Here is a 13,815-nt window from a genome sequence, read left to right as displayed (position 1 = left end):
GAAGGAAGTAAAAAAAATTTTTTTTTCGAGACAGGGATTCTCTGTGTAGCCCTGGCTGTCCTGGAACTCACTCTGTAGACCAGGCTGGCCTCGAACTCAGAAATCTGCCTGCCTCTGCCTCCCAAGTGCTGGGATTAAAGGCATGCACCACCACTGCTCGGCAGGAAGTAACATTTAAAGGCAGAAATGTATAAAACGAAAAAGAAAGTATCTAAGAAGTCAACATGCTATCTTTGAGCAAAGGCTATACTATCTACAAATGTATATAGGATTGTAGCCAGAAATCTGATGAATTAAACATAAAGTGAAAAACTATGAAAATAATTCCAAATAAATTGGAAAAATCCTAGGTATGGTTGCCCATACCTATAGTACCTGAGGAGTAGATTCAAGAAGATCTGGAGTTCAATGCCACCCTCAGCTATATGTGATTTCAAAGCCAGCATGAGAGAAAAACATACATACATTCATCAACTATTAAAATTACATGATCCCATATTTCTATATAAATAAACCAACAAGTGGGAAGGGAAGTATCAATGAACAAAATGTCAAAGTCAAACAATGATTAAATAACATATATTAGTCTAATTATCTCAGTATATTTAATATCTAAAGACATTGATTACTTGCTTTGGAGAACTTTGGAGAAAGAGGCCCATATATCTCTGAGTTGGAGGCCAACCTGGTCTACAGAGTGAATTCCAGGACAACCAGGCCAACACATAGAGAAAGCATGTCTCAACAAACAAACAAACCAAAACCAGCCAAACAAACAAAAAAACAAAAAATTAAAACAAACAAATAAAAAAGACTTAAATTATTTGCTTTATAAAAAAGATTCACCTTATATTATAGTGGCAGATTAGAAGTAAAATGACAGGAAATGTTATATTGAGACACAGACATGTAAAGAACCCTGAAGATTATAGATTAATATCAAGCATAGTTGAATGCAAACCAAGGAAAAACACAAGGAATATAAATGGCCTGTAGAAAAATGACTATTGAATAAAAGTTCAGTATACCAAAATATATGATAGACCTCCATGTGCTGAAAACAGATTTTTAAAATACATAAAGCGAAACCTGATATAAATAAAAGTAGAAAAGATTCATAACTATACTTGAAGACTTTATTCTTTCAATAACGGATTTAAAAGATAGTAAGAAAAATCAGTAAGGATATAGAAAGTTCAAACAATAATATGAGCCAATGTAATCCAATCGACATTTAAAGAAACATTCATGCAACAGTAGAAAACATAGTCTTTTAACTGTACATGGAATATTTAGTAAGACAGGATACATAAAAATTAAAACTCCTGAAAGAATTTTGGAACTGAACAAAACCAAGCAGACTTGGAAAGAAATCAGAATTTAGAGAAATGACTGACTATACATGGGTAAGTTTCCTCCTTTTTATGTAACTCAAAGTATGTTCTATGCTTTCTCAAGTAGAAATCAATAGCAAAAAATAGAATACCTACATATTTTAATTAAAGTCTAAATAAACGGACATTGAAAGTACTGTAAACTGAAGGGTAAGTTTAAATTGTTACCAAAATTTGCAGAACATGAATGGAATACTTCTTAGAAATTGAAATGTATAATTGCTTATATTTGTGGAAAATGTATCTCAAAACAAAGGTATAAGATCTTCCCTACAAATCTGTTTTAAGTGTAACTTGAATCCAAACAAACCCAAATAAAGGGAAAAGCAAACAGTAAATAGTTAGAGCAGAAATTAAACATAAATGTAAATGAAGACAGAAAAACTTTGACAAAAATCAATGAAGTGAAAAACTCATTCTTTCAGATCAATATAAGTGATAAACTTCTTGCCAAGCTAACAAGAAGGAGGAAAGAAACACATTACCAATACCAAGAAGGAAAAGGATAAATCACTTCAGACTTCTATAGTCATTAGACAAGTAAAAGGGAAATGGAATAAATTCACACTTTAGAATTCAGCAATTTAGATTAAATGAACCAATTCCCTGAAAAACACAGAGGGGCAAAACTTACTCAAACTTCGATCATTTAGATATTATAAAAACATGATTTGCAGTTTAACACTTCATAATGATGGCAACCATGGTTTTATTTTTAATGTGTGTGTGTGTGTGTGTGTGTGTGTGTGTGTGTGTGTGTGAACATATGTGGAAGTTGAAGGATATTTTTCAGGAGTCAGTTCTCTGCTTGCACAGTATGGATCCTGGGGATCTAAGTCATCATTAGGTTTGGTGGCAAGTACCTTTATCCTCTGAGTTATCTTGCTGACCCTTTATAGTTTTATTTGATAATTTCAAACAAATATCTAAAATAAAATGTAGCAGTTCTATGTAATCTCTTTTAGAATACATAGAGAAAATCTATTTTGTTACTCATTAACATAGTAGTAATGCTAAATATAGCACAAGAGAACTAGAAATATCCCCCAAAATAGAGACTCAAAAGTGGTGATAGAAATATTTAAAGTCAACACAAGTGATATATAAAATCAAATGCGATGTACCACAAGTATGGTTTATGCTAGGAATGGAAGTAGTTTTACCATTTCAAAATCAAATAACATAATTTATCATGTCAAAATATTAGAGGGCAAAAAATACTGTCATCTCAATAGATATTCAAAAACATGGAAAAAGTAATGACCTACTGATGATGCTGATGGTGTTTCATTTAATGAAAATACAAGACATTCTTATTAACCTAATAAGGGTAATACTGATAAATCTACAAATGATATTGTACTTAATAGTGAAAAACTAAATCTTTGCTTCTGAAATTAAGCAAAAGGGAGAAATGTTATACTTATTAAGTAAAAGAAAAAAATCATCTGTAGTTCCTAGCCAGTATAATAAGGCAAGGTAGATAAATAAAAGACATAAATATTGGAAAAGAAGTAAGCCTATCTGTGTGGAAGGTGTAAGTTTAGAATGTACCAAGTACAAAATAAAAGGCTTCTGTAAGTAATATGTGAACTGTGTGAAGTGTTCAGCTGCAAATTCAACAGAGCAAAACAACAGTGTGTCAATAAAATAACAAAGAACAACTGGAAATTTAAAAATGAATAAAATTTATAGTAACAACCTACTAGCAAATAAAATGTTTGTATATTTTAACATTACAAGTGTTTGATCTGTATGTTGAAAAATCAGAAATCAACATGTAACTCAATACATTGATGAATTAAGAAACAATAATGCTAAGATAATTGATTTCATTAATCTGATCTATAGATTCAGTATAATCACAGACACAATCACAGCAAGATTCCAAACTAAGGCCGAAAATTGTATGAAAAGGTATTGGGTATAGAATAGTTCAATTCAAGCCAAACTAATATAAAAAGCCCAGTCAATAAAAGGGGAAATATAGACTTCAACAAAATTAAACCCCTGATCTGTGGAATATATTTTGAAATGTTAACTAAAATATGATTACATTATTTCCCCCTTCAATGTCCTGATGACCTCTCCCACAGTCCCTTCCTTCATTTCCTCTCAGGCCCCAGCCCCTCACTCACTCTCAAATTCGTATTGTAAAAATTTTAATTTGAACATATATTTTTGATAAAATATATTCTGATTCTGATTTCCCATCCTAGATCCTCTACACCTTTCCACTTATCTTGTTTATATAAGTATCTTGTTCAAATATTTCCCAAATACTTTGGGTATTTTTTTAAATCAAAAGCAATCTTCAGTGTTCATTATAGATACTGGATTATATTTGCTTTATCAGAAGTAGTGTCTTAAGGGCTGTCTTTCTATTTGATATCACTTTTTAAATTAGTACTTTAAAACTTTAAAATATTAAACAAGATACATAGATAGCAAGTGAGTATATGTGCTTGTTCAACATCGTGAATGACAAGAAAAATACAAAGTAATGGAACCATAGTAATGTATAATTCACACATTTTCAACCACATTTTTAATTGTCTTGGCAGTAACAAATGCATACGAGGAAATGAAGTAATGTAACCTTTCATTGAATATTGCATTTGAAAGCATATAACTTAGACACTTAAGCATGTGACTCAGCAATACCACTCCTAGGCATTTATGCAAAAGTGAACACTTATTTGTATGCATAAAATTGCACATAAATTTTCTTAACCACTTTGTATATAATTGCCAAGAACTTGGAAGAACCCAGATGTTCATCAGGAAAGGAATATTTTAAGGAAGGTATATTCACACAATGAAATAAAACTCTGAAAGAAAACACTATTGAAAACACAAATTTGTCTGAAATACAATATACTGAATTGAAAAGAGCAAAGCTCAGAGGACCATGCTGTATGATGTCATATATTTGGAATTCTTCGTGGGTGACACAAACGGGGTGGCTAGAAGCATTGATTACAAAGAGGTGGTGTAAAGAAATATTTGGGAGAACTTGAAAGATTTTGTATTTGGACTGCCATGATAGGATAGATTTATGAGTATATACATTTGCCTTACTACAATCCTACTTTCAAAAAAATGAGTTTTGCTGCATGAAATTTAAAATGAAATAACAGTAATGTGTAAAAAGGACAATGCTAATACAGACATATTTGTTGAAGACTTATATGACTTTTATTATTTCTGACTCCATTTTATAAACAAAACACCACTGGCTGACCTAAAACTCAAAATGTTAATACTAAAAATGTATTATATCTGAATTAGTGATAGCTTTGTCTACTTATCTCATTTATAAAAGTTTCAAAGAGTGAATAGTTATTAATGAATTTTCAAATAAGTTAAGCAGTGAGAACACTGTTTAAACATTGGGCTTTAAATGTGGGATTTAAATATGATGACATCCAATATGTAAAAGCACTATGATCTCAGGATTGACCTGAGCTATTTCCAACTGAGTTTACAGTATTGGGTATTAGGAATATGTAAGGAAGCAGTCATTTCTAGAAGATGTATGCCTTATGTATTCCTAAAGAAACAAATTTTAAATAGTTAGTCATTGCTCTGGTGGTTTGAATATGATATGCTGAGCATAATTTATCTTTTCTCATTAGCTCAGAGTCCTTATTAAAACACTGAATCTTGAAGCTAAAAAGAATAAGAAATTTGATCCTTAAAATTAATAATTTAAGGGCTTATTTATATGAACAATACAAATTACATTGTTGAGAATTTGAGAAAAGTGAACTCAAATTTCTGTCTTGTAGGAACTGAGATTAATTAGTAGGCAAGTGAAATTGTGCAGCCCAGCATTTTACAGACCAGGAACAGTATGCTCAAGGAAATTAAGTGATTTGCTGAATAGTAAGCAGCTCAGCTTAAGTAGCATACAGACAGTCTTATTCCTGTGGTCTTGTGTGTGCTGGGTAGATGAAGAGATGCATAGAATAGAAAACTAGAGAATTTTGAGGTAAGGCTAAATGATCTGTGATTTTATTAGCCACCCAATTCAGAACCTCTTTCTATGCCAATCCAGTGACTGAATCCATGGAACCAATGGTACACCATTTTGTTCTTTACATAGATTATTTTAAAAGGGATATTTCTGATTATTGCTTTGTAAATGGTTATCGATTTTGGCTGTGTGTTCATTTAATATAGACAAAAATAGCTATGATGGGTAGGAATAATGACATCTTATTCTGATGGGTTATTTAGTAACTTAAAAGAAAAATAGCTCCTTTCAACAAGGTGTCTTTTTGATGTTAGTGTTGAATTTAAAGGAGAAAGTGAAAAAGTCCTTGCATTTCTATAGATGTGTTTGGTGTTCAGTCACTTGTAATTTGCATATTGTTTATCAGTGGAGAAGTCCAGCTGTTCTTTATAAGTGTAGTGATTGTAGCCAGCCAATAGGAAAATAGTTTATCCTATATTTCAAGGGAGGTATGCTCACACTTGGGTATCAACTGCATCCTGGAGCGTAGGATTTTACTGTAGATGCAGCTATACGGGAAAGAATCAGAGTGATTTTCCTAATTATACATTCATAATTTGAATTCGGCACCCTCAGAATCCATTTCAGGATAACTTGCTTCTAAATCAGATGAGATATTTCATCTTCCGGATCATGTTCTCATTGTGGTTGAACCATTTGGGGTAAACTCTGAGAGTTGAAACCCATAATAGTACAAATTGATCTGATGGATACTGTCCCTACCTACTGTTGCAATCATCCTTGAGTGTTTGGTCAAGTTGACATCCACATTACTGAACATCCTTCAGAACTCTCCTTCAGAAAGTTAATGGAGGTCTTTATTTCTGGATGTTCCTGAAATAAACTCTACACTCATTTCTCCTGTGGCCTCTCTTACATTTAATTTACTTTAATCAAATCTCTTAACAGTTAGAGAAGGGTTTGTATGAGCAAGGAACAAAGTTAAAAAATAAAAAACAAAATCTAATAACATAGTGTAGTGTATGGTTAGACTTTTTGATTCATTAATTTTTATCGGATGGATTTAATATTATAAGTATTTATAGTAGGGAAAAATAATTTGTATTTCCATATTGATGACCTTGCTTGTTTCAATATACTATATATTAGGGAAAATGTTTAATTTGACTGGTGGTATTTTGGTTGTGGCAGTTTTCTAATTTTGACTTCCTCAAGAAATTCTTTCTATGTAAAAAAAATTAACAGAAACCTGAAGTTCCCTTAACCAAATTACAAATGTTCTTTTAAAAAAATGCACTACTATAATTCATCCTTTAAAAATAGTGTTTCACTTGCCATTTTCTTGTGAGATACACAAAATTCTTAGCCCTTTGTGTTAAACATCTCATCCATTGTCAGGAAAAGTAAACTTACATTGTCTAATTTTGATGGTGTCAATTTAATTTAAAAGGACAGAGTTTCCATGTGGCTTTAGTGAGTTATACTCATTTTGAATTTTAATTTATATACTATAGTTATTAAAATAATTACTTTGGATAGTATTACATAAAGCAACAGCACTTTCATGGTTGTTAACCCCTTCTATTTGTTTCTAATCCTGAATTAAATGTTTTGTTGAGCTGAGGGTGTTTGTGAACCCCTGTAATCCTAGCATTTGGTAGAGGCAAGAAGATAAGGAGTTGGAGGCCAGCCTGTACTACATGAGAACCCATCTCAAGAACAAAATCAAAACAAACAAAAAAATTTAAAAGAGAGGTTTTTAAATATAAGATAAAATTTCTTTTATCTCAGAATGAGGGGAGTAAAAAAGAGTCCCCTTTGTTTTTGAGCACAGCTTCTGACTGTTAAGACATATGCCAGATGCTTTTTCTTGACAAAGAACAGTGAGTGTCCCTTTTGATAATTGACTGTGTATGGCTAACACCATCTCTGGCTTTACTAGCCATAAATATTTATTTCCGTGAAAACCATTTTTCTCCATGAACTGACACTAACCAGATAAGAGCTTGACTCTTTTCTCTTTTTCATTTTCTATGTTACTGTCTTTGAGATTTGTGCTTTTCCAAGCAAATTAAATGTTTGTATATATTTTTCAGGGAGAGGCTATCTCCCTTTAGCACACAAATTACTGCCCATTACTGAGGATTAATTAATTTACATAAATTGTGCAGCTTAGAAACACTGAAATTGTATCAAAAACAAGTGTTCAAAATCTACACCTACCAAATTTTTATTCCAATTTTCAGAGTATCTTCTTTTATTTTTAGATGAATCTACGTTCTGTATTTACTGTAGAGCAACAAAGGATTTTACAGCGTTATTATGAAAATGGAATGACAAATCAAAGTAAAAATTGCTTTCAGCTCATATTACAGTGTGCACAGGAGACTAAGCTGGACTTCAGTGTAGTCAGGGTAAGTATTGAGGTCTTGCACTTGAATTTATAGCTTTTTATTACAAATGATATTTGCTTACTATAAGAAAAAACTATTCAGGGTATGAAATCCTAACTTTACAAATAGCTTCATTTCCCTGATGTAAAAATACTATTTTGATAAATAAAGAAACCCACCTAGTATCTATTTATTTTTATAAATACCTTGGAAACACAAAACCCTTGCAGTATCGACATATCTCTTATATAAATATTTGAACTAATAAATACCAATAACATCATTTATGGGTTGTTGATCATATGCTTTATTGACACTCAATCTGCACAAGGCCTCTTCCATGATTATTGAAACAGAGATTTTCAGAAGCAATTACTATTACCTAGCTTTTTTGTTGTTATATTTAAGATTTTTTTCTCAGACATTTAGGATTTGAGTTTCTCTTTTCAGGAAAGTACAATTGGTTTTATGGGTATATTCTCTTTCTAAGTAAAATGTATCTATTTAATGGTTAGTAAGTGTGAAACAGGGAATCCCAAAGGAAGAAATTATTGCACCCATTCTTATTCTGTATACAAATAAAATCAGAGCTGCTCCACATTCCTGAACAGCAATGAGGTGATAGATTTATCTATAAATCTAACAGAACTAGTGACTGATTTTTATTGGATACATTGGTCCTTTCATGTTTATTTAAACATTCTACAAATCCTTTTGGTGTGGAACCCTACTGATTCAAAGATTAACAACTTTCCTGTCCATGACAATCACTAGGTTAATTTTTGGAAAGAGTGATATATGTTTTTCAAGTTTATTTTGCTGTACAATTGTACCTTCAAAGACACTAGAGAAAAGATCTTCAGATAGAGAGGTTTTGAAATTATTTCTTAAGAATTTAAGAATTTATTTACTTTCAAATAGTAAATTATGCCATGAATTAGAAGGGAAAGTATTCTTACTGTCTAAGATCAACTATCAGATTCACATTTCTATAAAAACTAGAAATATCTCCTTTTGGTAGTTGTAAATGCACCATTTAAATTAAAAATAATAAAATATTTCAAGTTGACGAGATTGTGCTGTATACAAATAAACTCTTTTTGAAACTGATATTTCCTTGGATTTTCTCCCCTTTGTCTCAACATAACTTTGAAGTAAATCGCCTTCCCAGGCAGCTGAAATGTAAACCATCTTTTATATTTCAAATTTATCATTGAATTCTTCCCCTGATAACCAATACTATTATGTTTGAATATAGAAATTATATATTTTTACTGCTCATGGAGTGAAAATCTAAAACAATGATAGTAATAGATTTAAATTCTTAGAATGTAGGATTGTGACTATAATATTGTATAGATGTAAGGACTTTTGTAAAGCAAGCAATTTTCTTCATTCCAGGAAATCATCAGTGGTACACAAAGTCAGTATTTCAAAGCTATATCCCAGCATAATATTCATTCTTTTTTTTACTCAGAAAAGCGCTCAGCAGAGCAGTTTATACATTTTTAAATCTACAGTCTCCCCCATCTTTTGCTGTTTATGTGTCCCACTTGAGAGAGATCTTTATTATTTTTAATATAAAGTTACTATTTTCTGAAGAATTTTAAATCTATTATATTCAGTATTTACTCTGTATGTAAAGTGAACTTAAAAGGCTGACTAAAACATTCAAGTAAAAATAATAACTATGAAGTAAATGGACAAGAGAAAACTGAAATATAGAAAAATGTAAACTAATTTAGAAGACGAAAGTGTAAAAATGCTATAATGAAACCCATTCTTTTGTGTGCTAACCCTCAAAACTAAGAAGAAAAAATATTCTGACGTTAAGTGATAATAATTATAAATGCTGATGATATCAAATATCTCTGTACTGAAAAAAAATCTTAGAGGTAGTAATTTTAAAAGATAGAACTACAAGAGAATTTTATGACCTCCAAATATTGGCAATTCAAATATTTTCCTTTCTTTTTTCCTATGTAGAGCCTGCTTGTTAGATCATCACCTTTGATTCTCATTATCCTAGTTTGTCTGACATGTTTTTCATTTTCCCTTTGATGAATGAGGCATTTATAAGGGGTAGACATTTATATCTGATAAGCATTGCTGAATTTTAGATCTTGTATCTAAGCAGCTTTGGGTAAGATTTAATTTTTGTAGCCCTCAATGAATTTTTTTTATTTACAACATGTTAGGTAGAAATATTTCTTAAGTACATATTTTTGTTTTTTTTCTTTGATAGGAAACTTGGAAAATAATTGTACTCTTAGTTTTTTGTTGTTTAGTGATTTCTTATTAAGAGTTTATTAGCATATGTCAATTATACTTAATGAATTTCATTACATTGTTTTTATGATTTCCCTTCTGGATCAAGACTGTTGTAATTTTTTTTAAAAACACTTTATGGCTTATTCAGTGTACTGCTAAACTGGGTGTGATGGTGCACACACAGGATTGCAGCACAGGGGAGGCAGAGGTAGGAGAGTTGCTACAAGTTCAAGACCAACCTGTCCATGTAGCCCAACCCTGTGTCAAAAAGAAGCTGTACAAAAGTATTAACTTTGAAGATTTAAGAAAATAAATATTGCCATACAAAATCATTGAAATAAATTCCAACATTTTACAAAATACAAAATCTGCAGAAAAATATCCTCAAAAATAAACAAGTCTTTAGGGTTGTTTAGATATTCTAAGTGTTTATAAACCAGACAACTGTAAATTTGATTTTATTGGGTAAGATGATTGATTAAAATGTTAATATAAAGTAATAAAGTCACAGTTCTTGCTTTCTTTTCCTCCCTCCTGTCCTCCCATATATGGCTCCCCATTCTTCTTTAAATCCATGGCTTCTTTTTGCACTTGTTATTGCATGCATATAATTATATATATGCATATATATATTTGACTATAACCTATTTAGTTCTTTTATTTTACTTGTATGTATGTTTCTAGAACTCTGGCACTGGATAATTAATTTGTGTGTTCTTCCCTGGGGACAACCACCTCTTCTCCTTCCAGATTTAGTCAGTTGCCTATAATTCTTCATATACCATTGAGATCTAGTATTTTTTAAAATAAGCACTCTGGAGGCACACCTGTAATCCTAGGACTTGGGAGTAAAGGGCAGGGAGGACTCAGGAAATCAAGGTCACCTGTGGGTACACAACAAGTTGAGGCCATCCTGGCCTGCATGAGAGCCTGTCTCTAAAAAAACATAAGCATTAAGTGTACAGTGAGAATTCTTCAAGACTAAAATACAACTCTACTGCTCATATTAGGTGAATATTTTTCTTCTTCTGAGATTATAATGCTCCCACAAAATTTACTTCAAGTATTATATTTCAATCAACTGTGAAACATTTTTACTGTCTGTACTAATACTTTTAATTTTAAATCACCAGTTCCGAGCAGCAAGGCATAGTTACATACACCTGTGTCCTTAACATATGGAAGATGAAAACAGGATATTTAGAAATTGTGCTCACCCTGTGCCATATAATAAATTCAAGGACAGTCTGGTTACATAATACCCTGTCTTAAAAGAAATATAAATCATACACCTAAACTACAAAAACAATAATAGTACTGTAGTATGTAATTTAAAAGTATCTCAGATGCATAAGTACAATTGATATACTGATTCAACTGATGGACTTGCCTAGCATCTATGAAGCCCTGGGTTCTATCTTCATCACCACATAAGTTGGGTGATGTGAAAAACCCCTGTAAAAAGGAAGGCAGGGGAATAATAATTTCAATATTATCCTTGGCCACATAGCCTAGCCTGTGCTAGAGGCCTTGTATGAAGGAAATTTACAAATTTGTAAACAAACAGAAAAACAAAATCACATTTCCAAGATTTAAAAAAGTAATTGCTTTGAGCATGGAGCCAACATGACAAATGAGATAGTCTTCTCTGCTCATGGTATTTTATTTAGTAGCCATATAAGCAAGCATATACTCCAAATTTTTTTCTATTTTAATGGTGATGTATTAAAAATAAGTCTAAGCTTTAATTCTTGTTTGCTTTCAACTATTCTCCCAGCTGCCTACTATATACCACTTAAATCTTATATCCGTTAATGCTCTAAAATGGTAAAAAGGATAATTAATCTACTTAGAAACATAACACTTCACAGGGCTGCTAAACAAATCATTTGGGAAACCAACTGAAAACTTTGACTTGAAAATCTTATTAACATTGGTCAATGGTTTGGCCTCTGAAATGGGCTAATGCTGCTGTTTCTTTATCCTACTAATATGGTTTCACATTGTTAACCAACAAAGTAATTAACAAGCGGAGCTTCATGCATAAAACATTATGAACCATAAAATTTAGATTCTTTTTTATTTGTTTTGTATTTTTAAATAAAGTTTGTAATCCAATGGACATACAGAACAAAACTGCACTGAGAAAAACAGTTTTATAAATTGATAAGTGTTAGGAAGTCAGGGAGAGGTCCAGGTCACAGGAAGAGAGAGTGGATTGGCCAAGTCTTTTGTAGAGGTGCTTATGTGACACTTCCAGGTTGCCAGCACAGAATCTGTTCAGTAATGAAGTGCACTTATGCAAATGAATGACTGTACAAAATCTGAGTATGAAAATAAGATTTTCTTTGAAAACACATGTTTGGTGCAGATTTTAAAAGAATGAACATCACGGGAAATTGATTTAAGTTAGTATTATATTTTTATATACACATTTTATATACCCAAGTTCTGCATATCTGACGGAGAAAGAAAATCCTTCTGTTCACTTTTACTAATTTTTAAAGCACTGTTAGAATTTCACAATGGGAGTTATTGAATAGCTAGCTACATAGTATCATTCTTAATGGTATATCTATCATACATGAAGAAGAAATATATGATCACTGTTTTGCACACCCAAGAATACTAGCAAATCCGATCTTATTTATTTTAGTCATCTTTTTCCTTCTCCATCATCTTCTGTATCTCCTTTCCTCTTCCTAAAGACCATCTTTTTTCTCTTTAACATAGTTACCATCATCTTTATCCTGATTTCCCTTTTTCTTTAATATAAGAATCTTTGGGGGGAGGGGTGGAGAGATGGCTCAGCATTTATGAGCACTGGCTACTCTTCCAGAGGACCTGAGTTCAATTCCAGCGATCACATGGTGGCTCACAACCATCTGTAATACCTCTTCTGGTGTGTCTCAAGACACTGACAGTGTACTCACATATATAAAATAAATTTTAAAAAAATTTTTAAAAATAATCTTTTTTTCTTCTTTCAAGTCTGAGCCTGTTTCATTGTTGTCCTCCTAGACTTCTTTCTTCATCTTAATTATTAGACTTCTCCTTTTCTGAGTCTGATGATTTTTAATCCTCCAATAAAAATCCATCTAAGTGTGGTTTTCTGTAGCAGTTCAAAAATAGCTTTAGAATCTCCCAGTTCTACAAGTCAAAGGAGAGCTATGATACTGTGGTCCTGAATTTTGTTACTACTCAAATTGAGGTAGGATAGTTTTGGACATTTCTCTGCAAAAACTTCCAAACTTCCAGAAATCATGTTGCCACTAAGTTCTAATTTTCTAAGCATAACCTGGGAATCTGTGCCAGTTCATCTATGTTAGCTTTACTTAGAATTGTTATTTAAAAGTGTCATTCACTCCTTTAGTTTTCCCATTGACACAAAGCAATTATCACTATTGTACCTCTTCTAGACTCTCTTTTTGAGCCCAATGTTCCCGGGCTGCCAGTCTGCTAGTATTTTTTTCCTTCCCACTTTTCTGCCTTTCACACTACCCAGAATCCTAAGTCATTTTAATGGTTTGGAAACAAATAAAAAGAAATGCAAATATAAACTCCCATTGCCAGAAAATGGTTTGGAGGAAAAAAAGAATATTAATTAGAGTCCAGGGAGTGGGAACTCTTAACTTGACTACCTCCATTTTCTTGTCCATACACACATATAAACCCCTGTAGTGGTTGTTCAGAGACTGAGTCTGCATCCTTTCAACCTCCTTTTTAATGAGCATTGTTTAGTGTATCATTATCAGGGAGCCCTATCATCAGGAACCTC

At 31.9% G+C, this 13,815-nt stretch overlaps 1 protein-coding gene across 2 annotated transcripts in view; it reads left to right on the top strand.

The window, feature by feature from the left end:
* Hdx (highly divergent homeobox) overlaps window positions 1-13,815 on the top strand; it is a 111,105-nt gene that overhangs the window by 15,915 nt on the left and 81,375 nt on the right. Inside the window, exon 2 of one of the 2 annotated variants that reach the window (XM_034485528.2) lies at window positions 7,641-7,787. The exons of the other annotated variant lie outside the window; for it this stretch is intronic. Coding sequence (XP_034341419.1) covers window positions 7,641-7,787 — 147 coding nt within the window. The remainder of the gene's footprint in view (window positions 1-7,640; window positions 7,788-13,815) is intronic. 2 annotated transcript variants of the gene reach the window in all.

This window comes from Arvicanthis niloticus, chromosome X, assembly GCF_011762505.2.
Source record: "Arvicanthis niloticus isolate mArvNil1 chromosome X, mArvNil1.pat.X, whole genome shotgun sequence".
Classification (NCBI taxonomy): Eukaryota; Metazoa; Chordata; class Mammalia; order Rodentia; family Muridae; genus Arvicanthis; species Arvicanthis niloticus.
The sequence above is the reverse complement of the archived record's forward strand: the minus strand, read 5'-3'. Positions and strand labels throughout refer to the sequence as shown.